At 41.0% G+C, this 26,369-nt stretch overlaps 2 protein-coding genes across 3 annotated transcripts; one reads left to right on the plus strand and one right to left on the minus strand.

Annotated features, from left to right (window-relative positions):
• Window positions 1–497: 497 nt before the first annotated feature.
• On the minus strand, window positions 498–11,115 carry atp6v0a1a (ATPase H+ transporting V0 subunit a1a). 2 transcript variants are annotated; one of them, XM_053852073.1, is made up of 22 exons: window positions 10,989–11,115; window positions 9,613–9,760; window positions 8,648–8,726; window positions 8,486–8,583; window positions 8,269–8,397; window positions 7,955–8,037; window positions 7,164–7,290; window positions 6,905–6,987; window positions 6,743–6,836; window positions 6,177–6,389; window positions 5,196–5,346; window positions 4,927–5,066; window positions 4,668–4,834; window positions 4,497–4,587; window positions 3,864–3,982; window positions 3,569–3,785; window positions 3,390–3,497; window positions 3,219–3,326; window positions 2,680–2,697; window positions 2,180–2,297; window positions 1,930–2,101; window positions 498–1,159 (listed from the first exon to the last, which is right to left on the minus strand). In XM_053852073.1, the coding sequence occupies exons 2-22, from the start codon at window positions 9,727–9,729 to the stop codon at window positions 1,066–1,068; spliced, it is 2,526 nt and encodes an 841-aa protein (XP_053708048.1). In that variant the 5' UTR covers window positions 9,730–9,760; window positions 10,989–11,115; the 3' UTR covers window positions 498–1,065. The 2 variants fall into 2 exon arrangements, with proteins under 2 accessions (XP_053708048.1, XP_053708049.1); XM_053852074.1 differs by lacking the exon at window positions 2,680–2,697.
• Window positions 11,116–12,739: 1,624 nt separating this feature from the next.
• On the plus strand, window positions 12,740–26,266 carry cavin1a (caveolae associated protein 1a). Its single transcript, XM_053852127.1, has 2 exons — window positions 12,740–13,448; window positions 24,408–26,266. Exons 1-2 carry the CDS (start codon window positions 12,954–12,956, stop codon window positions 25,158–25,160), a joined length of 1,248 nt encoding a protein of 415 aa, XP_053708102.1. The 5' UTR covers window positions 12,740–12,953; the 3' UTR covers window positions 25,161–26,266.
• Window positions 26,267–26,369: the final 103 nt, after the last annotated feature.

A 26,369-nucleotide genomic window follows, 5' to 3' on the forward strand; every position in this document is an offset into this window, starting at 1 on the left:
TGACGGACAATAACGGCGGAGGAGATCATCGAACAAACTGGTAATGGAGTCAGGTTCTACTCTTGTCTCCACTACGACCCAGTATCCCACATCAGGTCAGGTGGCCCTGACTCGGTCACCCACGATGAGAGGAAAACCAACAGATGCATAGTCTGTTCCACAGCACCACCTAGTGGACTAAGAGCTACAACAGACCGTGAGGCATGGAAATGCATATCTGAAAATAAATGGGGCGAAGCTAAAAGTAGCTTTAATATCTGGAACACGTAAAATAATGCCTGTCACTATTTATTGTTTCTGCCACAGAAGGCAGTTGCAGGACCTTTTATCCAGTGAAAGACAGTATTAGCATAGCAGCTATTTGGCACTATAAGACTGACGCTGCTGTATCTAGTCAAAACAAACAGATGAGAAGTTTAGAAGACGTGGATGTATTCGTGAAAACAAGGAATCTGCTTGCACCAGTTACATACCGTAACCCTCCAACATCACAACAGCAACAAACTTTGTCAGAGCAGGTTTATTTTTCCACGACGAGTTACCATGTGCATAATTGTTCTGCGTTTTCAGTCAAGACAACATTTATAAATGTTACATAAAGGATTATTACAGCAGGAACGGCGAGAGTGGATCGACGGAAGCGGATCAATAAATACTCCATCATGAATGAAGTCCGCCAATGATCTGTGCACGGCTTTAGTTTTCAAAACAGTGATCGGTGCTGCCGAGAGGATTTTCAAAAACCTACAAGAACAAGTCACATAAATAATATAACACTTACAACACGACACACACACACAATAAGTAGAGTCAATCACTTCCTCTGAGCTGATCCAGACGTTTCTTCACCGTCCGGAGCCATAACTCTTTGATTTAAAAGAAACAAGAGACGATAAATACATCAAATGACTGGTGGTGGTGTTGAGTGTTTTCATTTCAGAGATCACAAACATTAACAGCGATTCATCTTCAGATGCAGGAGTCACTTCGAGGACAACTTCAGAATTGTTAAAACGACACTGTCACACGTCTACAGTTCAACACGACACAGAGCAGCGGAGGACCTCAGTCCTCAAACTTCCCATCCAGGATGCTTTCAAAGGTGAAGGGGAGGAACTTGAAGCCCTGTCCCGTGTAAAACTTGTTTTGGAACTCCACCCTGCAGAGAACAGAACAAACCCAAACAACCATCAGGCGACTTCATCGGCAGCCGCTGAACTTTAGCCTCATTCACGCAGACACACAAGCCCTTTTTTCCTTCGGTAAAATGGTCAGGGTCTATTTTTAAAGAGCAGCCACGGTTTGACCTTTAGACTGAGAGACTATGAACCCATGACACTGCAGAGGAGCAGTGAACGTCTCACCCTTATCAAATGACTTGAGATAGCATGTGATTCGCAGGCTTTACTGGGGCTTAAATGCACAAACCAATTCCTTTAAGTGTACTTCACAAACACGGATCTCATGTGACTAAAATCATAAACAAACAAATAAAAGAGGTGCTCAATACTGGGAAGTTGGGCAGGGATAAAAACAAAAATAAACTAGGTTTACGCTCATGAAATAAGCGCATCTATTTTATGGTAATCTGGAATCACGAGAGAATCTTCATTGCAAACCCTTAAAAAGTAGCGCAGCATGACATGGGTCGAGCATTGACAACAGCAGGTGGCAGCAGAGTGACTCTTCCAGCGTGTGAACCCAAACAGGTCAGTTTGACTCCACTGTTGCATCATGTCTGAGATGATGAACTTTGTTCAATGAATGGCGGATTCAATAAAACACATTTAAACAACTGTTGGGAAACAAGTAGTTCTCTTTATCAAACACTCAAGCACAAACAATTCAACCTTTTTGTGATGGAAAATGGATTAAAAAAAGAAAAAAACAGACAGATGATAAGATTTAGGTTGGGACTGTGTAACTCACCAGTGCAGACGGAGAGCGTGCAGGAATGCCGACAGGCCCTCCATGATGAGGAGGATTGACACTGTGAGAACCGCAAAGAAGAAAAAGACGATGGAGAGAACCACAAAGCCCCCGATGCCTTTGGCTGAAAGTCCAATGTGCATGACCATGGACCACAGAACCTCAGACAGCTCTGTGAGGAACACAAATACAGTGGGTTGCTGTTTCCATTGTGAACTGTGGAGTCACGTCCATCATCGTGGCCCCTTACCTGCGTGGGCCAGACTGAGGGCCCACAGCCGCAGGTACGAGGCTGTGTTGGAGATGCAGCCCAGACAGTACTCAATGGTGTGGATCGCCTGGTGCACCGCCAAATCGGCAAAGTCGATCTGCAGGACACACACTTGGTAGATGAGTACAAGTAAGTGATGTCGTTTTCAGAGCACCCCGACCCCAATATGCGAAGTCTTCATCATTGTGAGTGTGGGTGTGTGTGTGTGTGTGTGTGTGTACATCAATCACACAATTAACAAGAAGCCAGTCGCAGACCTGCACACCCCTTTGATTAGAACAAAGACAAAGTGTTGTTGAGCCGCTGAATTCAGCGGCCCAACTGTCGCCTCATGCACATCGACACCGACTGGGACCTAGAGGAGGCTTGGAACACTGACTCACTATCCACACCAGCAATACACCTGACACAAACACAGGCGGAGAAGTAGGAGGCTACAACAGGGAAGTGCAGGACATGCACGCCGGCTCCCGTCCTACCTCTTCCTCTTCTCGGGCCTTGGAAGCAGGTGACAAAAGGCAAGTCTTGGTTAATGACAAGGCAGGAAGAAGAACAAAGATTAATGGATAGAAAGGGGAAGACAGGGATGAATCACATGACAAAAAAAAGAAAGGAAAGGACACACACACAACAGCATTCAACAGCAAGAGAGGGATGAATATATGAATATATTTGACTTCACTTTTCTAGCTCCAAATTTACGGAAGCTAGTTGAGGATTAAATTTGGGTCCACGCTGCTTTGTTTTAGTTGGAGATTTTGTTACAAAAGAAAAAGTTGGAAAGAAGGAGTGGCGGACGTGATAATCATGAAACAAGGTGGATCTGAATTTGGGATGGAATCTGGTTCTTCTCATCCATAATTCATGCGTCTGGTGACAGAGGAGATGTGGAAACACAGCGCTCTCAGTTGACAGCAAAGTGATGATTAATAGATGAGACTGGATCTTGTGTCTGGTGATGGCCCTGAATCAGGTGGAAGCCAGGGTTGCTGACAACAAGTGTGTTTTTTTTTTTTACCTCTGCCTCGTCCTCCGAGTGTTGAGAGAGTTGATCATGCTGAATGATTTCAGCCTCGTCCTCCGTGGGCCCGTTCCCCACCCGGATTCCTCCGAAGTTCTGCGTGCCCTTTTAAGTGAAAGCAGAAGCTGAGCGTGATGCTCACGTGACAGAAATGAGGAGTGAACTCACCAGGTTTTTCCGCCACATGTATTCTCTTCGCATCATCATAGTTTTCACTACCAACATACACGGAACACAGGCCAAGGCAAGGATCACCAGGAAGGACTGCAAGCCCATCTAAACCAGAGTGGGAGATAAAGTTGAGCAGAGTTGGTGACTAAACTACTGTATAAAGTCATGAATCTGACCTGTCCAGCGTATAAAGGCTTGTTGCTGGGGTCGCTGTAGTTAAAGAGGAACATGTTGATGAAAGAGATGAGGAGACTCGGAGCATCCTTGGAGGTCCGTGCGTTGTACGCAACCCATTTGTAGAAGATGAGGAGCACCAAGTAGCCAAACAAACTGACCAGGAAGATGATCTCAGGGATAAAGCCAAAGTAGATATTCAGAGGCTTTTTGAAATACCTGAAGAAAACAACACAGTGAATGTTCCAAGTTCCAAATCTGATTCAACAGGATTGAAAGGGTAGACAGGATTCTAACAGGTGATTGAAGAGACTGAGAGTGACTCCAAAAGCCATGTGGATGACTCCCAGAATGACAGACATCTTCATCTTGAAAGAGTTGAGGAAGTTCAGCTTGTTCGTAGCGATGTTCCAGATCTGATAAGAAAAAAGGTTATTAACGATCATAAATGCTCAGTTGAAAAAAAGCCACGTATTTTCTGCACCATTACTGCAATTCATGCCACGTAAGTGGGTGTGATGGACTGATGAGGCTTCATGAAACAGTGTGCTCATTTTTTAAGATCAGTAGGTGGCGCTCTCGCTTTACAAATCAGGTTTCATGACAATAATGCTCAAATCCAAACGCTTTAGAGTAGCGAACATGGAGCCTCATCATCTCACTGCTAGCTTGTAGATGCATTGAAGTGAAAACATCTGTCTTCATCTTTTGTGGACATGATTTTCTTGTCAGATAAAATCGCTCACCTTTTACCACAATATAAATATTTTAGTGATGGTACTATGTAGCTTGATGAAACAAGGTTCTCTTTCTAAATAGTGTTGTTGTTGCTGAGCTTAGAAAGTCTGGTCACTGCTTCATGAAACCATATAAGCCATTGCTTCAAACAAAAGGACACTCCAACATGAATATCAGAAGAACAACAATTACCGGATCAATACCAATTGGATATGGTCCATTGAAGACTCCATCTACTGCTGGATCCAACTGCAAAACTCGATTGTCCAGCAGGGTTTGCTCACTAGAAAACAACAGCACTCATTCACCTTCTTAAAAAGAAATTACAGCATGAAATTTGGACATTTAAGAGCTGAAACTTACGACCAATTGCCACCAACCCGCGGGTTAAACATGGGCCTGACACTCCAGCCCGAACCGTAAATATTAATCGACTTGGAGAAGCAGTCGTTGTAAATGGTTCCCGTGTAAATGGAGAAGATTCCCATCAGCAGGATTATATAGCGACCAGCAAACACCATGCCGAACATCTGCAGACAAGGGGGAGGAAAGGAACATTTAGCAGCACTGATCAGCCAATGTTGGTCTCCAATGGAGGATGCATGGTTTATGGGATGTATACCTCATTATCACTCTTCTGAGCCATCAGCCTATTCTCCCTCAACACAAGGTAAAGAGCAGCACAGGTCATGAGAGTCCCGTGACCCAGGTCACCAAACATGACCGCAAACAAGAAGGGGAAGGTGATGATGGTGTATGGTGCTGAAGATGTAAAAAGATGACGGCAATATGAGGGAACAAAACTAGACAGATATGATATGTGGTCATCATACAACTATAGGGCACAAAATAAGACCTTTAAAAGAATGACCGGAAGGAGCTCCGACTCACCTGGATTCATCTCACGGTAGCTGCCAATGCCATAAGCATCAACAATATTCTGGAATCCTGATGTGAATTTGTTTGTTTTGTTGTAGGTCGGAGGAGTTTGCTTGGTCTGCATACGATTGAGGATGGACGGAACAGTGGAGCCACTTTTTTCCTACACAAAAAAACATCAATAAAGGCAATGAAATTCAACATGTAGACAGGAGGCAACATATGCCCACAAGAGGAAATGTACAGAGATGAAATTGTGTCAGAAAAATGTCCCTGTAGCTCAGTGGTATGGATTCATTTTGGGATTAAGATGTCATTATTTAAACCAACGATCATCACAATCTCATCATGAACTCTTCTTTTCGTATTATGACTGGATCAAGTCCAAGACACAGGGAGAGGTCACAGAAAGTATGTCAGCTCCTCTAATGCAGTAATGGCGTCAGTAAATCGGTCGAGTCTATATATAGTTGAAACATTGTTATTTGAACAAACCAGCACAGCAAGACGATCACTCGTCATTATCATTTCATTAGCATATGTGTACTTGAGGATTGTCTCTTGTCGCTGGCAACTCCACAAGTACACATTCCCAACATGACCAGAGAGCTGGGGAAGTCGACGGGGGCAGCCATCGTGTCAGTGAAATATGACGTCAACATTCACTATGTTGAAGATATATTTCAAGAGGTTTTCCTTGCTGTGGTTTAAACACAAGTCCAACTGAAGTTATGAAACAGTTCAAAATGTCTTTTTCATCTTAGTACTGTATATAGACTTAACCGGTGACTTGAAAGCTGAGATGGAGAAACATCATTATGCAGGTTTTTTTACAATGTGGTAAAACAGGCTGACTATCAACGGCACATAGAGCTCACCGACTGTGCTGGTTCTGCTACATTCCTTATGTATCACGGTTAGCAGAGCCTTGGTGAATTAAATAAAGCTCCCTTCCCTGACTGTTTAAATTGTAAAGAAAGGTGAATGACTCACCGTTCCTCTGCGCAGGGCGAACTGAATGGAGTCCATGTCAGAGATGGGACACCACACCTCAGCAATCAGGCACTTCTGCGTCACGTCGATGTTGCAGAGGTTCAGAGTGTGGTAGATGGCCTTCATCTTCCTCACTTTGATGAACCACACTCGCACCGTCTTGGCCGCGGCCTGCAGGACCCTCTGCCTGTGGTCCTCGGTTTGGTTCAGCACCTGCAGGGGTCAAAAGAGTGAAAGTCCATGATGATCAAATTCAGAATTCTGAGGTCCTGTGGAGGTTAAAACCAGATGAATATCATATTTGCTATTCAAACCAGGCCCATTAATCAAATACAAACTGTTCAGTCACACCTTAATCTGTTTTATAAATGCCACTGACTTGACGTTATTGAAACAAGAGGATCTCCTTTAGAGAGATCAAAAGATCCCTTAGCAGCTCAAGCGGCACTAACTGACATAAGTTGAGAAGTTTTTAATTGCGGAGACTATGCATGCAGAGCAGACATTTCCTGAACAGCAAATGAGAAAATTATGGCAATGAGTACAAAAAGAAGAAGTCTGCTTGCCATCTGCAGGTCATCAATGCGAGCGTTCACGCCTGCCAGCATTTCCTTCCTCTCCTGAGGAGTTTCCGGACATGGATACAATGTTGCTCTGAACCTGAATCAGACAAACAAGCAGTGAATATTTGGCCTGGATTAGAGATGTATGGTTGAAACACTATTTACCCCTCACAGATCTTTTTCACTCTGTTCTTCAGCTGGTCACCCTGGAAGAAGATGATGAAGACAGACTTGTGGACTTGGTCACCCTGTGGGAGAACATTTTCAAACTTCAGACTTTCACTCACTTACCAATGACTGCAAGCAAAAGCAAATGACTTGTACGTGTAAAAGCCTCACAGATCAATGGCACCTATAGACGACCAAACTGCATTGACTGGCTTTCTGAATATCTGCTTGTCTCAGCTACAACTTTAGTACACACCGTTGTAGGGTCCTCCAGGGGATCTTCGATGTCCGCCTGCCTCAAAAACACATTTCCTCTGCAAACTCTCCACAACATTCGTTCAAATGTGGGAATACGTTCCCGACCGATGACTCCAGCCACAAACCTAGGAGAAGTCAGACACAACAGTCACAATTCAGAAGGATTTTGATCAAAAGGAGTTACTTCAGACAATACACGGAAACTAGGTAAAACAATCAGGGTCATAAATATCTTTCTTGGGCACAACCCGACACAAATGCATCCAGAGATTGGATCAAACATGTAACCTATACGCCTGAACGAAACCCAAAGACTGTAATTCTGAAAAAGAAAAAAGGTATGCAGTAAAGTATAATGTGGAGCTCGCAGAGGCTTGTTTAAAGTAAAGCCATTTCATTTTTGTACGACCCCTGGAGAGCTTTTGTGCTGCAGATAACAGAGTGATTTATTTGACTCAGTAGTTTTAATCCTGCATTGTTATAAAGACAAGCACAAGACCACATTTCTACTATTATTACACATATAATGTATTATTTTAACATTATAGAGTGAAACTAAACTGCCTCACCTTAAAAATAGACACAACTCATTTTCCACTCAAGCAGTTTGCAAAATGTCCAGGAGAACGCAGCCATGAAGCACAAGATTTTCTACATGCGCATTAAATGACACCTCATATGATGCATCATACAGATACAAAGGTGTATGGCATCCAAGGATGTTTTCAAAGTAACAAGTGAAAGTAAAATGTGTACAACAAATTATGAATAAGAACTAAACAAGCTTACCCAAGTCTTAGAGGAGCTCCTCGATTGACCTCATTGGGGTCCAGGAGAGTGGAGGACTCCTCCAATAAACTTGGATCTTCCATCTGAAGGAAAACAACTTGAATAAACAAACACTGTAAACACCCCCTTCTCTGTATCATCAACCAATTTATTGTTGACTCTTTTCTGTGGAAGTCTATTTACTTAGACCCCAGTGTTCAATATTCTCTACAGATTTGTTTGTTTACCATCAGAAATAAACCCACAGACTATTTTTTAAGTATATTACCGAGTCACAATTTTGAAAGATTCAGACTGTGCAAAATCACCCTGACCTCATCAAAAAACTGTTGTGTGCGTCGCAGAATGTGTTTCAGCTCGGTCAGTTCCAGGAAGTTCTTTTTCAAGGCTTCTTGGTTCGTGTTGATTTCTTTCAGCTCATTCTCTAGCTTCTCAAACGTGGCCTGCGGGAAGGGGTGGAGCACGACGTGAGCAGATGGAGAAAAGAGATAAGGTTCACACCTAATTTGCTGGAGCGCGTCGAAATGTCACCTCCAAATCGATCATGTCCCGTGGAAATGGGACTTCAGGGTTTTCGCCGGTGTCCATAATTGGAATGTCTGCCTTTTTGATTTCCTTCTCTACAAATCCTGAGAGACAGAAGTTGTGAGTCACAACAAAAGTCAAACACTTTGATGAATTCAGCTCACTTACTGAGTTTGCGATCCATCTCCTCACATCGTCGTACTTCATTGACAAACTTTCTTTGGAAAACATTGACATCCGGGTTTAGCTGCAGGAAATTTGTATGATATAAATGGACTTCTAATTGACATAAAGCACATGAAGGACATGTAATAAAGTCAAGTGAATACCCGCAAAACATTTAGAATTTAACTACCTCTCTTACACAAGGGTTCACTTGATGAATACCAGAAAAAAGGAAGGAAGAGAAAGTAACGGCTGAGGGGTACACACAAAGAAATTCAGAGAAAGACACTGTCAGGAAGAGGAGTTATATAACATTGCAAGTTGTCAGTGGTTACAGGGAAAACGAGAAGAATGACAGTGATGAATCAACTTCACTAGAGATTACAACACACCTAACTGGTAAAGTGACATCTACCTCTCCTCGTTCATGTGACAGCCAAATTTTCAAATGTAATAAACCCAGTATGTCACTCTTATTTACAAAGAAACGTGGATTCATAAACGGGCCCAGGTGAGCAAAGACAAGTTTTTATTCAACATATTATGTAAGTTTGTTTGAGGGCTTTTCATTAATCTTCCTGAGCCAACTTCATGATCCACTGGTTAATTGAAATCTCCTCTGTTGTGTTGTTTTACAGAAATACATCTAATATTGTATAACAAAAACACACTTACTGTAGAAAAGCGTAAACCTACCAGTTTTTCTATCCACTACACTACTAACATAGCTATGGAGGCTGTTATGCACCACCTCCAATGTTTCTAGCACAACACTCTTTTCAAGCAGCCTTGAACTGGCTGAGTGAGTGTCTGTGTGTTGCGAGGGTCAGCTGGGAGCACATGATTACCAGCAAGCAGGAGGCATGCACATTCTCAGCATGGATGCACACGTTTCCATCCCAAAGTATGCAGTAAGACTGACCTGGAGGGGGAATTGTCGATGGCAAATGAACAAAGAAAAGACTCACATCACGAAACTGCACCATTCCGATCTCCCCCAGTTCGCTGACACAACAGTACGCAGCCTCTGACTGGAGGAAGAGCTGGGCCAGAGTCATCTCTTCGCTTCGAAATAGATCCCCCATGTTTGTTTGAGGACGTGAGTGACCAGCACCCCTGAAAGAATAGAAACCTCTAAATGACTACTCCACTATTGACAACCTCAATATTGATCTGCGACTTATTTACCCTGTTGGGGGGACAAAAAGAACATCTGTATTTCAGCTCAATGAACAAACAAAATTACACAAAGTGAGTTTGAATTCCATATAATAAATTAGAATAATATACATACGTTGGTGTAATAAAATTTTTGTTACTGTGACGGCTTAATACAGTCTAGCAGATGGTTCAAGACGAAGGATCTTAGAATATCCATCCTCACTTGTCTTATTGCACAAAGATACTTTCAATTGCAATTTTCAATTGGGACAACTCGCATTTCAGATTCAGCGGGAGCCAAATTTCCCACCTCAGTGCCACTAGCATAGTAGACCATTATCATGTACCTGAAAATATGTGCTTGTGGTTAGCATGTGAACAGAGGCAACCTTTTGGCCACACAAGTCTCATGATCAATAGTTACGGTAGCTTAAAGTATCTTCAATACACACACACACATTCGAGCTATTATTTTGCCAGAGACAATACACAGGTTTACAATCTTACACCAGTACACTTTAACTACCGTAGTTAAGGCTGCGTAAAACACGATTTCTCAGACCTCCTACAGCGCCAGACTTCACAGACTTACCCAGGGATTATAAAGCATCATGTGACTTGTGGCTCCAACAACGCTCAATAATCCAAGAACATACAATTCCAATGGAGTCTATATTTACGGACGTACACAACAAAACTAGCTTTTGGAACTCGAACAAATAAATGTTGCGCACATTCACTTTTAATCGCATGCACTAGCAAACACTGCTTAACATTTCTTTAGCCTCCAGTCAGTCGACTTCGTCAACACGGCACATGAATAAATAAATAAAAAAAAAAAGAATCTGACAGAAGAAAATATGCGATTGAATATCAACTAATTAAAGAGGTAAACACAGAGCAAAACACATTCACTATGAAAAAAAAGAAACAGGACAACGAAAATATCCGGGTATTAGTTGGTCTACGTTCCTTAAAATAACTTTTACTCGGCTAACATTAAGTTGGTAAAATCGAAAGTAACTGAATTATTACGAGTCTGTTTATAGCTAGTGATTTCCTGAAGCTAATTCGATAGCTTAGCGCACCTGTTGATGCTTAGGAAGACGCATTAGACAGTCCGTCGAAACACTCCAAACACATTGCCAGTGCATGTAAACTGTTAAAAGACATTGGTACTTACTATTCTTGACACTTTCTGGGAATGTTTTTTGCGTCTACGCAAGCTTTTTTCCTGTCTTTAGCTGCCCGTTTCAAAGCGGTGAGTGAAGCTGCTGTTCTTCACCAGCTACTCCTGGGCGGAAGTGTGGTCGTCCGTCACGTGACCAGGGACGACGTGTTTATCCAATGGGATTTTAATCCGCTTGTTTCCTGCGAGACGCATGAAGAAGTTCGTGGGTTCGAGACCCACCGCTCACCAGAGCTATTTGGAAATCTTACCGCGGCACATCATAACACGCAAGGTGGATTATTTCCTCATGGATATCATTTGAGTTACCAACACATTTACACGTTTCTGAACGCATCACAATCAAATGTCTAAACCGAGAGTAACTGCGGCTGATTTATTAAAAATGAAGTTTACAAATCACGTATAATTCTTTTTTTTCTTTTTACGTCAGTTAAATCACATTCAAACCTACTCTCATCTCGATACAATCTCTTCGGCGTGTCCCAGGTCTGCCATAAGATCGTCTCTTATTTGACCATTTGAACATTATGGCAGCTTCCAAGAGGTTTCCCTGAACCATAAACATTTAAAGCACTGCGTTCATCGCTTTTAAACGACTCACATGACATGGGAGAGCACGGTGTTTGCTGCCCTCCAATGGCTGCACCTTGTAAAAACAACTTGCTGTCATAAACACAATAGTAAAACTTTACAAAGCTCTGAGCCATAACGGCAGTTTCATACCATTCTACAAATGTGTTTTGCAGCTTCATGATTTTATTCTAATGTGTCTGAATAATAATTGTTTTGGATTGTTGAGAATAAAAATAGAAGAAAATACATACTGAATAAGAATTCCAATGGTGCCTGTTGTCTTGATTATAGACCTGCACAAACATGCGCCACATAATCATTTATTTATTTTGGGAGTCTCTCGAATTCATATTTACTGCCAACAGCAAAAGGAATTCAACAGCTCTGTCTTTATTAAATAAAAAAAAACATGTCTTGACTTGTTGTGAAGCACTGCAAAAAGAGGGAATCATATTTCATCATACACAGACAAGGATGACTGGGATATTTATCTGTCTGTCACTTTTGCGAAAAGTCTTTACTAAATGTCTCATATCTCAGAGCTTCTCCCATCCTTTGCCACCTATTTACCTGACATTCAGAGTGAAGCAATGGAGCCAGAATCTGTCCACATCCTTCAATCGAACTTGAACTTGTTTTCAATGGAGAAGCCTACAGCAATGCAAAACTGTTTATAACACTGACTTTTAGATATGGCTGTGTACTAGAAAGTTCATTCACTTCATATTTCTTCAGACAAAACAAGCATTTCAGTAAAAGAACAAACTAACAGTTTACTGTATACTGTATGTACACTTATTAAAATGGACACCCTGGTGACGTATTGACCTACGGGCAAGAATTCTGGGCCTCTTGACTTCAGCTGCTGCCCCTACGACCAGATAAGTTGATGAAAATGTTGTAAGTGTAAACAGTGTGTCTTGAGCTATTAACGTTTCAGTTCGCTTTTTACTATCATAAATAAATGCTGTGACTTTAGAATCATGTCTGTTCATTTTCTGAGAGGTGGCATTCTGCTCCCAAGCTTCAGTGACACCAAACAGGGTGGAGCCTTTGCAGCCGGGGGAGTCAGGGGCGGGGTCCGGGTAGGTAGGAAAAAAGCTGGACAGGCTGTTTCACAGTGAGCAGAAGCATTTGACTCAGGGTACGCATGCCTTAGCAGTGAGAGGCCCGACTCCCCTTGGCTGGCTGGCATCCCAGAGCACAGGCACAGACAGCAGAGACAGTAAAGTAGACAGCGAAGGACTAAAGAGAAGTAGCAGACAGGCTTCTGCTGGGAGAAAGTTGGAGAGTCTTTTACGTGGCATTGCTCCAGTGGGTTGTTTTTCAGTGGGTGTATTTTTATCAGCAGCAAGTGTTTGACACTGTTTAAAGTGGACAGTCATGGCGGACACTGCTGTCAAGAAGGAGCCTGTTGACCTCTCGGAGGTGGCCTGTGATGAGAAAGTTGCCCTGGTGGCTGCAGCCACTGATCCAGCTGTGGATGATGACCCTTCTCAGGAGAACGACCTGGTCATCGCCACCGGCTCAGGAGGGAAGACTGAGGCTCAGCTCAACGGCGCCATGGTTCTGACCCTGCTGGACAAGATCATCGGCGTGGTCGACCAGATCCAGCACACCCAGAGCAGCCTGGAGGCTCGGCAGGAGGCCATGGAGAAGTCAGTGTCATCCATCCAAGGGGAGCTGGCAAAGCTGTGCAAAAATCACCTGGGCACTACCAACACGGTCAACAAGATGTTGGACAAGGTTCGTAAAGTCAGCGTCAACGTGAAGACGGTGAGAGGAAACCTGGAGAAGCAGGCGGGTCAGATCAAGAAGCTGGAGAGCAACGAGAATGAGCTGCTGAAGAGGCGCGACTTCAAAGTCCTCATCTATCAGGTAGAGTTGTGGAGGCACCAGAGATTTGGGGCTTGGAAACACCTGAAGAATCACTTGTAACTTTGACTTTAGCCAGCTTTAGTCCAAAACTTAGAAAGTCACACACAAGAAGGGGATTCTTCAAATGTACTTTATGAGTCAATCATGAGCTTAATTTTATGTCTCAGCTCCTTTACTTTGAGTTTTCCAGTTCAACATCCATAAAAAGAGCCGATATTTTATTTTAAATAACCTATTTCCAGTTTGACCTTCATTGTTCTTCCAAAGTTGTCCTTATAATTATTGATATTTTATTTCCATCATATTTTCATATTTATTTCCTCTTTTCATTATAGCCCCAAGTGAGCATGTGTTCCATAACATTTTATCATGTGGCTCTTAGGAACAGTTCATCACATATTTCCCATTAATCACAATTCCTTTTCACCTTAATTAATTTGTTAAATCATAGTTATGGTGTTGACAATGTGTTATAAAATGATCATTAACATTTACAATTTTTTTTATAAAATATATTTTTTATTATTTATGGGGTTTTTATTATTTATTCTCAGAGTTTTTGCTTATAATTTTAGTCTCTTTCTCACTCTTTTTTATTTATTTTTTATCCTGAAACCAAACTACTTTTTTTGGCTGTGCATTAAAAAAATATAATTACAAGAACCATGCCTTTTTAATTTGCCTGCTTTCCCAGTACTGTACACAAAGAATGAAATGAGAACGATAAAAAAAAAAGCTTTTAAGCGTCTCTATGGATTCTCTATTAAACAAGGGAAAGTTGAACAGAAGCGTGAACTCCACGAAAAAGCCTCTGACATCATCTGTAGTAGGAGCTACACCCCCACTGTGGCATGAATTGACCCTTGTAGTATAAATGAAATGAGGTAGCAGCCTCTAGTTTTCCATGACCAAAATCACTTTTTCCTCAAACTTACACAACACTGCTTTTTTCCCCCCTCACAGAAATAGGTTCTCTGTTTGGACATTAGCAAAGGAAAAAATCCTTAAAATATAAAAACAGTAGGATGTGATCTCAACGGCTCCATTGGATTCCCCAGCTGCTTTTGGAGGTGTATTAATAGGTCCGGGTAAATAAAAATATAAAGCTCATAAAACTCTTCATGGGGAAGCTACATGAGACAGAACCAACGCCCTTACTCGCTCAGATTGTTGGCAAGCTGCTTCCATGAGAGTATTTGTGACCAGAGGCATGCGATTAAAGGTGGGCAGGGCTGTGGATGTAAATCCAAAAAAAAAAAGTTTTTATTTTGAAAGTGATCAATGGACAGCAACTTCTTCCCAGGGTATTTTTGTAAATGGCTTTCAGTTACTGATGTTTGAGGGACAAAAACTACTGTTTAAAAAAGCATCACTCATATGAGGCGAAATGAAGACCTACACTGTTAAGTCATGAGTTTCCCACTCATGACTTTGCTCTGATGTAGAGGCTAAAAAAGGGGTGCAGATTCAAGGCATGAGAACATACTGAAATAAAGTATCTCATTTTTTGCTTGACAACCTTCTGCAAAGATGAATAATCTTTGCATGAGTGCTGCTCAGACCAGGACTTCATTTACACACCCCTCATGGGATCCCCTCCCAGGGAGCAGGTTACACTATTGGCATGTAGAAGACACCCAAACATAGGGCTCAATAAATAACCCACAGAAAGTGACAGACTTTTTTGCGGCAATTCGCTGAAAAAATTATGATTATATGATTTGGATTTCTGCACCTACTGTCATTGAGCATGTGAACCTACGACACATGAGCTTTTCACTCAAGACTCCGCATCTCTATTTAGCATCAGGGTTTAAAAAGCAGCTATAGGAGAAAGGCTCCTGTGTTGCATGGTGCTATTTTTGCAGCATTCGCATGATCTATTTATGACCAAAGCGTGTCTGCACAACGGCCTGCTAATTAAACATGCTGTTGAGTTATTGCCAGCGTTGCAGATCAACACCAGCTCTGAGTTAGCTTTTACTGCTGTCTGCTGTGGGTGTCAATGTGCTATAGTTGGATAAATATAGAATAATAATTGGGGGTGAGGCAAGTGGTGGGAGTCAGACACGTCGAGGTGAGGGGGTCGGATTACGGGGTCCACACGTGCAGCAGCAGGGCCAACATGGTGCACTTGACATTGACTTTGTTGAACTTGAAGGGATATAAAGTGAGTTTTGTTGACTGGAAACTAACTTATGCACTGTGAAAGCTGGTTGGAGACATATCTAAATCTTACGCAACACTGTCTGTACCCTGAAAATAGCTTTGGTCACGTGGGAGAGGGACAGTTGATAATAAAGCAACATGCCTGCCATTTTTTTATCCACAGTTTCTAAAATATTTAAGTATCTTCTGACAAATATGATTAAATATGTTCTATTTATTAGATTAAAACAAATAAAATGTAAATAAAATCAGAGGCTATATATCATTAAATAATATTTTTAGGCATATAAATGTCATGGTGTGACTATACTGGCTATACTGTAGCAAAATTCATGCTCTTGTGAAAAAAAAGTTTATGAGCTTGCCCAAAAAGTCTCTCACAGAATACTAGTGATGAACAAAGCTTCTACAATGAACTTGATTTCTTTGGTTCTGTTTGCTTGTGAACAAGCAAATACATTCCAAAATTAAAGTCCCCGGGGTCCCAAGCAAAGGTGGCACATAGCCTCACAGTTCACCACAACTGAAAGTCTTCGCCCAATTCAGCCCATCAGGGAGGAACAACAGTTTCACAGTGGCATTGTGCAAAGGTCACAAATCCAGGTGAAGGAGCTCGTGTGAAAATGAAGACAGTTTTTGATATCCTAGTTAACAACCCCAAATTCCCAGCATTATTTGCAGGTAGATAGCGTTTCTGGCTTTATCTGGCTTGAAATTCTTGCAGCAACTGATCACCAGCGCCCTGTCAGCGCCTCCGACATGTCTGGTGATCAAGTAGTGAGCAGCTCTCCACTGCGTGTGTGGCTGTTTACCAGGAGAAGTAAACAATAACTCCAGTCGTTTCAGCTCCATAAATGGTTTTGGTTGCCAATTTAAGCCACATTGGAGTGTTTCATGTGTGTTTTGTGTGTTTCACTGCTGACTTTACACAATAAAATCATCTAACCAGAGAATTCTTGGATGAGAGTTGAAGAAGTTCACATCCATATGGTGGGCACAGGTGGGAGGAATGATTGATGTTGTTCTATCTCAGTATTTCAAGTTGTTCCAGCAGCCTGGCTTCGCATTTTACCCCTGTCATGCTCCATCAAATGAGATTAAATTGCTGCTGTTTGACGCACAACACTGCATTGAAAACAGATGCTTTAAACTCATAAACTACTGCTACAAAGGCAGCTACTGCTCCTATTACTGGTGCCGCTACTACTTCTTACACAACAGTACTACAGATGCTGGTAAAGTTTACTCCAGAAAAAGTTCTAGCCAGAGACATAAGTTTCACTTATACTGTGAGTTTTTTCAAGCAAATTCACAACCTTTTTGGAACGTTCTTCTGTTGCAAAAACGTACGCATTCATACGTCATTACTGTTTACAGACTGAACAGGTCTATTAATAACAGGAAATAACAGATATAAACTACTACTACTACCCCACTTGCACTAGTCCCCCACACCCTCTGTTACTAATACAAGCATAAATGCTCCTTACTACTGTTGCAAATTTTAAAGATTAGCAACATTTTTCCTTTTTTTGTGGCAGTAATACGTGTATTACTACTTGCTTTTCATCCACTCTTGCCACTGCACATTGTGAGATTTAAGAAACTTGTGCGTCCCTTCAAGTTTGTTGCTTGAAAAAATAGTTTTCAAACATATTTTTTACACACAATAGTCAATAATTCAATCATTCCTCAGAGCAATAGAATTTGATGAGTTTGAAATGAAATTATTATTATTATTATACCAGTTTTATGTTACACCAGAAAATAGAAAATATTTGCCGATTTATTTATATTTATTTATTTTTATTTACTTATTTTTATTTAATTACTGAGATGGATGAGAACTTTGATTAAACAGAAAATATTTTTGACTCCCTTAAAATGTATCACACTATCTAATATTATCTTGAAATATTTTACTTTTTTATGTTTCAGTGTCAAATACAAATGCTATTTTTGTTTATTGTTAGCAAGAAAAGTCAACAAATAACAGAGTACGTGTTCAAAACGGAACAAAACGTGAATAAACTATTGCATCATCAGATTAATATTTCAAAGTCCTGCCACTGGCCCACAGTAAAATGCATGGGTGTGTATGAAAACCTTAGTTACTATTAATGATTGGTGTTAAGTCAGATGTATTGATTCATTTATTTACCTTTATAAACTTCAGTCTTGCTTTTTAACACAACAGTTATACCTTTTACTGCGTGCTCAACCAATCGGTAGAGCAAATGTTCCTACCTTTGACCTCATAGAAAGTTGGTCAGAACTCCGCCCACTAGCTAGCGCCGTCTTTTTCCGTGAAGATTCTAAATGAAGTACTCTGATTTCAGGACTCTATGAGGTTATGAAATGAGCATAAGAGAATTTCCACTCAGACCGGTGCTTACCCGAGTCTCTCAGAAGTATTTGATAGTCATCTAAGAGCCGTATTTTTAGCCAACATGAGTTGGGACTCTGTGTGCACTGGAGTGACCCTGTATTTTATTAATTAAGAGGATGAATCTGGACTCAGATACATGATAGCGTCCACGAGTGTGAGACTATTTGGCGGTGTCCAGAATTGGTGTGTGTTTAGCAGTAAGGACACAGATATCCACGCTGTCTCTGCCCAGGATCAGCAAGACCTCCTGAGAGCTAGTTTGGTGCCAAAATTCACAAGCTCAGATCAGCGACCCGTTTACAGTAGCAACCTTTCACATACTGTTGTATGTAATGATTCCTTGTTTCCTGGCGCTTACTCAGCCTTATTACAGGCTCAGCAAAAGCCCTTTCCGACAGTTCCATTTGAACCAAGTTAGAGTTGTGATTCATCCTGCTGGCATCTTCATTGCTGCTGTGAGCTTGCCAACGCCACCCATTCCTTCTTCACTTCCACTATCATCTTAGCTCATACTACACCCACTGGAGTCGAATTCAGAAGCAAAGGCACGTGTCATTCAATATTTGCATCGGAACATGAACGGATTTTGACTCTCCCATCAGACTTCTCCTTTATAGATCAGGGGAAAGATTTCAGCGAGGCTCCACATGTCTCTGTGGGATGTCACTGAGCATGCTGTGAAAGTTCTGTGTTTGATGTGCGGAACCTTTGCGGAAACTTACCTGGTAAACAAAGAAAATTCTTGTGACCTTTCACGTGGTTGCACTGAAAAATTCTCTGGTAGATTTGCTGGTCTGTTTAAGGTCACCCAAGTGCGCGAGACTACTGCTGGTGTGATGCTCTCTTTCTTCACCCGACAACAAAATACTTACCTAAAAGTATCCAGATGTTTTTTTGTCAAAAGTGAGTCTTGTGGTTTTTTTGGAGTTCAGCAGCAGCAGACAGGCCGGACCAGGTGGAAGGCTGATCGGGTCACTGCTTGATTTAAACGGATGTAGTTGCCATCCATCGCTCTGGCCGGGCGACAAAAATGTGTCCCCATACCACAGAAGTTGAAGCTGCAAACACTCTACATTAAGTTAAGACTTAAAATGAGGCGTAAAAATGAAATAAACCAATGCGAGTTTCCTATGACAATGGTGTAAAAGACAGTGTTAAACTTTGCTTCATAAGCATTCGCTTATATTAGCTCGACATGAAGAGATATTTTCGGACCAGCCATACATACACGCAGGTGTAATCTAAGGAGTTGCGTGTCAGCATGACGAATCTGGTCTGTGCAAACATCCAGTCTGAAGAACAAGTCAGGGCACCCTGCTCGAGTATATATGCCTCTGTGTTGGCCTGCGGATCTTATCAGCAGTGGCATGTGAGTTATAGTGTGTCAGTAGGTGCCACGAAACTCTCCGGGGTGAGCCCAGGATCGGATTATGGTTCAGCGTGTATCATATTAACAAAAAAAGAGTTCAATCTAACAATAAAAAAATCTCTTCTTATCATGAAAAATGCTTCACACTCTGTTTTATTCAACGTTGTTTTGCTCCAGGGGCAGAAGTGTTCGCCACCTTCTTCTTGCTTGTGTGTCTCTTAGAAACTACAGTGTATTGCTACTCTCACTTTCATGGGGTCAGTGAAGTCTTTTTCTTGAGCATAAAGAGTGTGTTCATCCAGGCTGAGGTCATTGTTCCAAATGCTGGAAAATCAAGTTGTACAAATTGGATGGACTTGTTTGGTTATATAATCACTGTCAAGTGTGACTCTCACACAGACATGACAGTGGAAAAGGGCTCTTTTTCTTACCTCCCTGCAGGGATTTAGTCTGGGATTCCAATGAGTCATTTTGTCGTGGATGTGGGAAAAACTGAGCTGTTCAGTAGGGCTTCCCCCGTTCACACTGAAATCACAGGGTAGGAAGAGCTGTGGAACTCCATGAATGTGGGAGCTCTCTCTGAAAGGCTCTTTCAAACCACACCAAGGCTTTGGTTAGTAATTCCACTGGTGCCGGAGCTGTAGCCATGGTGACATCTAAGGCAAAATAAAGATGAAATTCAGTTGTATCTATTGTTGAAGATGGGTTTCCGTACGGTAAATGCTATTACCAGCAACCTTATAATAGACTCTTCAGGGATCAAAGCTTCCTCATCGGGGCGAACAAGGGCTACAGATGTAAACCTCTCACCCTCTTTCATGTCTCTGAGGGCCTGGATGAGTCCTGATATCTCTCTGTGAAGCTGAATGCACAGCTGAAAGCATTGGACAGGAAGTGACAGCTGCTCCTGTGACTCATAGCCTTTCATCACTCCCCCTGAAAAGACCAGCGCATGTGTGTGCGTGTGGTTATCTACAAATGTGTTGGATGCTAAATGTCATGGCAGTGAGTGCTCTGCATCGTTGGGCTTTTGACTTTTATTTTGAAAGCAAGATACCAATGAGGGAAATAAAGAATTTTGACAGTTAGATGGTGTTTAACCCAAAGTTCTCAGCATCTATTGAAATATTTTGTATCTATCTATTTAGTATGTCTTTTTAAAGTACTAAATATGAAACCCTTTTTAGCAGAGATAGTTTGGAAAATATATTAACAAACTAAACATCACCTCTGTGTATCGAGCTTGTTGTGATGGAGATGCAAAAAGAAATAAATGCATCCCAGCCGTGACTGTGATCTATCGGTGCTTTTACCATCATCATTTGTTGTTGTGTTGACTGGCAAACATTTTGTTTGTAGTCTTTAGTCACAGGATCTTTCCATCACGGTCCGATTCTCGCCTCTATGGCGTGAGTAAATACACGTAACACACCTTCTCATTGAGGAGGAAGTGCACACAAACCGGCCCTCTCGCCCCTCAGCTAATGCAAACATTTCGTAAACTTTTCCGACAGCGCTCGAGGAGAGAGGAAGAGGTAACACGAGGACGTCCATGCTTCCTCTTCCTGCAAACATCTATGCACACAATCAAAGCAGACAAACAAAAAAAAATGCCAAGTTGACCTCAAACGGCGTACATCAGAACATCACCAAGCTGACCTATGCACAGGACTCAGATATAGAAGACCACTGCTGCGCTCACAGCCTACAGCTCAGAATTAAATACAGATGAGTCCATAATTTATTACCTCTCTGTATATTTATAGGCATTTTAAAGATGGTTATATATGTACCGTTTTAGCTCGGGGCCAAATGTGTTGGACCAACACCAAAAACTAAACCCACAAGATGTATTTGAAATCAGAGGTTTGCAGAATAGAACTCAATGAGTAGAAAAATTTGAAATACAAAAGGATTTGAAGTAGGTTTTTACTTTCACATGGCCATGTGAACCAGGGTCTTCACCTCATATAAATGGAAGTCTTCCTCAACACTGTAACACAGTCTGTAACTTCATGCCTGCACATGATCTATATCTATAGAGCATATGAGCCTATATTGCATGACAACCTAAATCATAAATGTACCCCAGCAATTGCTTCATACTGTGACAAACTTTGGGTCTTCATTGTTGCTGAATGAGTGTGTGTCCTTGAATCCATCACCTCATCCCTGACATTCTTATTTAAATCAAAGACTACAGCTGTTGCTGGATCCTTAAGTGAGTGAGTTTCTCACATTTGTAATTTATTAAGTGAATATCAGAGGGTTGTGTTTAGAGAGTAGTTTGCCCTGACAGATACTAGAAAGATGATGTATGGCTTGACCAACTGGTAAAATGTACTGGTAAACCATTATGAATGGCTCATAAATGAATTGCAAAATGAAAGCAACAAATAAGTGATTTACTCAAGATTAAACAGAATAAATTGTTTTTCAGCACCACACCAAAAAGCAAGTAGACAACATCAAAAAAAGTGAAATAGAATATTTCTGCTTTTACTATTGTAATAATTGAAGAGAAAACAAATGTTCTTTGTCCACCATCCTCCATTGCTGTAAGTTGTGAGTCCTGGCAATAAAAGGCTCCAGTGTTTGGAATCTTTTTTTAGTTTACATCAAGATGCTTGGACACCCCAAAAAAAACCTGCTGGCACAATACAGGACTTTGAAGTGTTTTAAACGTCGCACAGAGATTACAGGCATTAGCCCGCTCTTGTGACAGTCATTAGTCTGTCAGTGGCAAGATTTAGTCGTGACGTGGCACTCAAGAAAACCACGGTGCCACTGGATAGATGGATAGATGGATAGATAGATAGATAGATAGATAGATAGATAGATAGATAGATAGATAGATAGATAGTTAGATAGATAGATAGATAGTTAGATAGATAGATAGATAGATAGATAGATAGATAGATAGATAGATAGATAGATAGATAGATACATAGATACATAGATACACCTCTTTTGAAGCGCTGCAGGCTCAATCTGGGCAGAATCGAGCCAAAATAGTTTGCGTTACCACCAAATGTGCCACGCGGGCTCTGTGAGGTCACGTGTAGATCACTATTAAAATCGTGCTAGGACTGCATGTACAAGCAGAGTCGGTAAGATCATCTGTTTGTTGAGTATGGCCCATAAATCCTTCACATTTTAGGACTTGCTAAATACTCCACATGCTTCTGCTTTCTGTTTATCTTGCTTAGCTATGGGAACGACTTCCTCTCACACATGCATTTATTTCTGTAGAATCCTAACAATAACCGAGAGCCTAGTGCTGTCAACGTGTCACCTGTTTATCCTGCTGAACTTCAGCCCGCATAGGCTGACACGAGGAGTCTGTCGCCATGGTGATGGTCCATGTGTTTATCCGTTGCTGGGTGGGAGAGAGGGGTGTCGTGTTGTGTTGATGTCCAACCGGGACTCGATGCAGGGTTGGCCTCTGTCCAGAGAATGAAAGATGGAATCCAGAGAGAGGGAACGGCCGGCCAAAAATAAACCTATACCGAGCTGGATAGGTCACATACACAACACCAGATAAGGAGCCGATGGCCGGTTTTTTGATGCCGTCATATGTTTGATACAGGCATTGCCTGGAGATTTGGCTTGAGTGGGGGGGGCTTCAGTAAATGTGCATAGTAGTAAAGGCTCATGTCATTCTGCCACTATTGAATAAAGAAATAATCACTAATATGTCAAAAGTTAAACACGAGATGAACCCAATTTACTCATCCAATTTAATAAGAATATATTGAGATGATGATGCCCACCATCACAAATCCGTGCAGAGAAAAGTGATGTAATTCGTCAACATTTTCTCGACAGAAATATAATAACAAAAACATGTCTCCATATGATATGATATGATATGATATGATATGATATGATATGATATGATGTGATGTGATGTGATGTGATGTGATATGATATTATATTATATTATATCATGGAAGTATGTGTTCTGTTCAGGTGCAGAGAGGTCATTAAGCCCTCTGGGATGTCAACACCCGGTTTTTAGATGGTGTCGGATGGCAGTTGTGCCTAAGAGCATGAATGCATATGTGCTGCAGTGTGGGGTGATGGGCATGTGTTGGCAATGCAGATCGAAACAATGATTTAGACAGCAAAATTGTTCTTCACAGCCCTTATAACCTCACGTGTGTCTTTAAATGGCTCTTCAAAAAACTACTATTCTCACAAAAGGCCTGATACATACACACTCTCACCACTAGATAGAGTTGTTGCCGCCTTTTGTCAAATAGACGGAATTGTTCTACTGTATACTGTTTAAACAAATAAAAAAAAGAATGATAAATAATAAATTATATATATATATATATATATATATATATATATATATATATATATATATATATATATATATATATATATATATATATATATATATCGCGACAAGATTGCGATTAAAAATGAAGCTTGCTGGATTTCTGACTCACTTTTTTCTATGACTGACAAAAAGGTTTATAAGTACCTGCAAACATTTTAATAGTTCTGGTAAGTTTTCTTACCACAATATTGTCTCAAAAACTAAACTAAAATAATTCTAAGTTGCTTTATCATGTCATAATCCATTTGTTTTTATTCATTTGTATGGGATTGTCGATTGTTTTGCACATCTAAGTCAATATAATTGTGCACAGTTGAGTGTGCATTATGAAACATTTCAACAAGGCATCTGTCGTCTCAAAAGTGTAGGTCACCTCACCTCCAGGTTTTCACTGCTATAAATGAATGAATCTAATTGCCTCTGTTGATCCATTTGTTTGACAGTCAAATAACCCAAAATATTGGACACATATTTCAATAAAATATTATGGAAACATTATGAAGAGACAAGGAACAGATGATTAAAATATAATGGTGTTTTGGATTACCACCTGGAGCCACCAAATGAAAATAAATCACTTTACCTTTTTCTTTTTTTTTAGCCTTATTTTCCATCATGTGACTGAAAATTTAGATGAGTTGTGACATTGTTATTATAAGACTTGTGCTTCTTCTGTTGCAGGACAAAGTGAAACAGCCAAAGCCAGCCAAGGCAGCAGAGACCGCAGTGGAGAGTGCAGCTGTAGAAGGTCTTGGGCAAATCGTGGAGGAGGAGGAAGGTCAGGCTCATCCAGCTAAAGTCAACTCAGATGAGGAGGTGGAGATCGAGGAGATCATTGAGGAGTCCCGCACGAAGCGCCTCCAGCGCACCACCAAGAAGCAAGTAGACAACATCAAGAAGGCGTTTTCCAAAGAGCAAATGGAGAAGACCAAAGTCAAGACCCGGGAGAACTTGGAGAAAACCAAGCAGAAGACCAGAGAGAATCTAGAAAAGACAAAGCAGAAGACCCGTGATAATCTGGAGAAGACAAAACACAGCCTGGAGAAGAAGATCGGAAAGCTTGGTACACGTATGACTCCCAACCAAGAGCGGCGGGCCAAGATGAAGAGCTCGAAGGATAAGATGAAGAAGTCCCTCACTCCCGACCACACGGTCTACGCCCGCTCCAAAACCTCGGTGTACCGCGTGCCTCCCTTCACCTTTCACGTTAAAAAGATCCGAGACGGCGAGGAGGAGATTGTGGAGAGTGCCGAGATGGTGGAAGTAACCGATAATGAGGTCCTCTCAGATGGAGAGGAGAATGGTGTAGGAGCTCATGTTGAGGAAGAGGAGCTGGTGAACGTGAGCAGCCCACAAAATGAGACTCTCTTGGTAGTGACGGAGGACGCCACACTGATGACAGTGGAAGGCGACCAACTAGAGAAGGCCCAATAAGGAGTCTTGACGAAAGGAAGGATGAAGAGCAAAGTGGAGTCTTTATAAACACATCATAAGGACTAAACCCTAATTTTAGTGACTTTTCTAGAAGTGATCTTAAACATCTTTTTACAGCCCCAGTTCAAGGTCACCTTTTTACTTATCACTATGAGAACAGAACAGCTTTCACACTGCAGGTCAATACAGTAAGCTTGATGCTTTTTGGGTTTAATACGCGGCAACACAAACATCCACTGGTATAAATATTCTTTATTATGAAGACGTATTTTATAAGAGAATTAACGCCATGTATGATATGCACATATTAAGATGGGATTATGAGGAAGTTTTACTATAGATGTTATTGTACACGATGGTTCGAGTGAGGTCATGTGCATCAGTGTGGTGAAATAATGAACGAAAAATAGTATAGTGAAGCTATGGCTTGACTTAGTGTTGATTTTTTCCCCGCATCCTTAGCTTTCTACCACGATATGTAAATGCATCAGCTATAGATCTTTACTATGAATCTGCCATTTAAAAAAAAATGTAATGGCTTTATGTGATTGCATTTTGCAGTATTTTTAAATACATATTCTTATAAATATAAAACATTAACTTGGACAAAGTTAGCTCTAAATAATTTATGCATTTTGCAAGAATATGTGGTCATTTCCATCGTAACTCGAAATGGAAATAGATGATGGAGGAGAGCATTTTAAAAATTATATTTTTATTTTTTTGTGCGTTTGTGGTTGCAATGATGTTACCTTTGGTGTGTATGGGTGTTTTCTTTTGTTTTCTTTTTTTTTTTTTTTTAAGAAAAAAAGGTGCTCTTTAGATGGCTAGTTTTATACTATATTAAATTGTCCAGATATAGGGAAATTAACATATAATCAAGTTGAAATATTATAACTGTGTCTTCCTCTCACTTCTATAACAAGTCCCGATATTAATGAGAAAATTACTGAGCTACCGTCATCATGTTGTCTGACAAACACTTAAAGATATTGATACATGTTTGATTGTCCAGTTCTCATTGCGCTTTTCACTGCAATATTTTTTTAAACAGAAACAAATATTCTCATGTTTTTCCAATGGTTGCGCTGCTTGTGACTGACTGAATTCAACATGTTCACGCATGACTTCAAAATAAATAGTGATTGTGGATGGGTGTAGAAATCCGAAACTGCTGTCTTGTCTTCATATTAGTGCACATCGTAGTGC

This window comes from Synchiropus splendidus, chromosome 19 (genome assembly GCF_027744825.2).
Source record: "Synchiropus splendidus isolate RoL2022-P1 chromosome 19, RoL_Sspl_1.0, whole genome shotgun sequence".
Taxonomy (NCBI): domain Eukaryota; kingdom Metazoa; phylum Chordata; class Actinopteri; order Syngnathiformes; family Callionymidae; genus Synchiropus; species Synchiropus splendidus.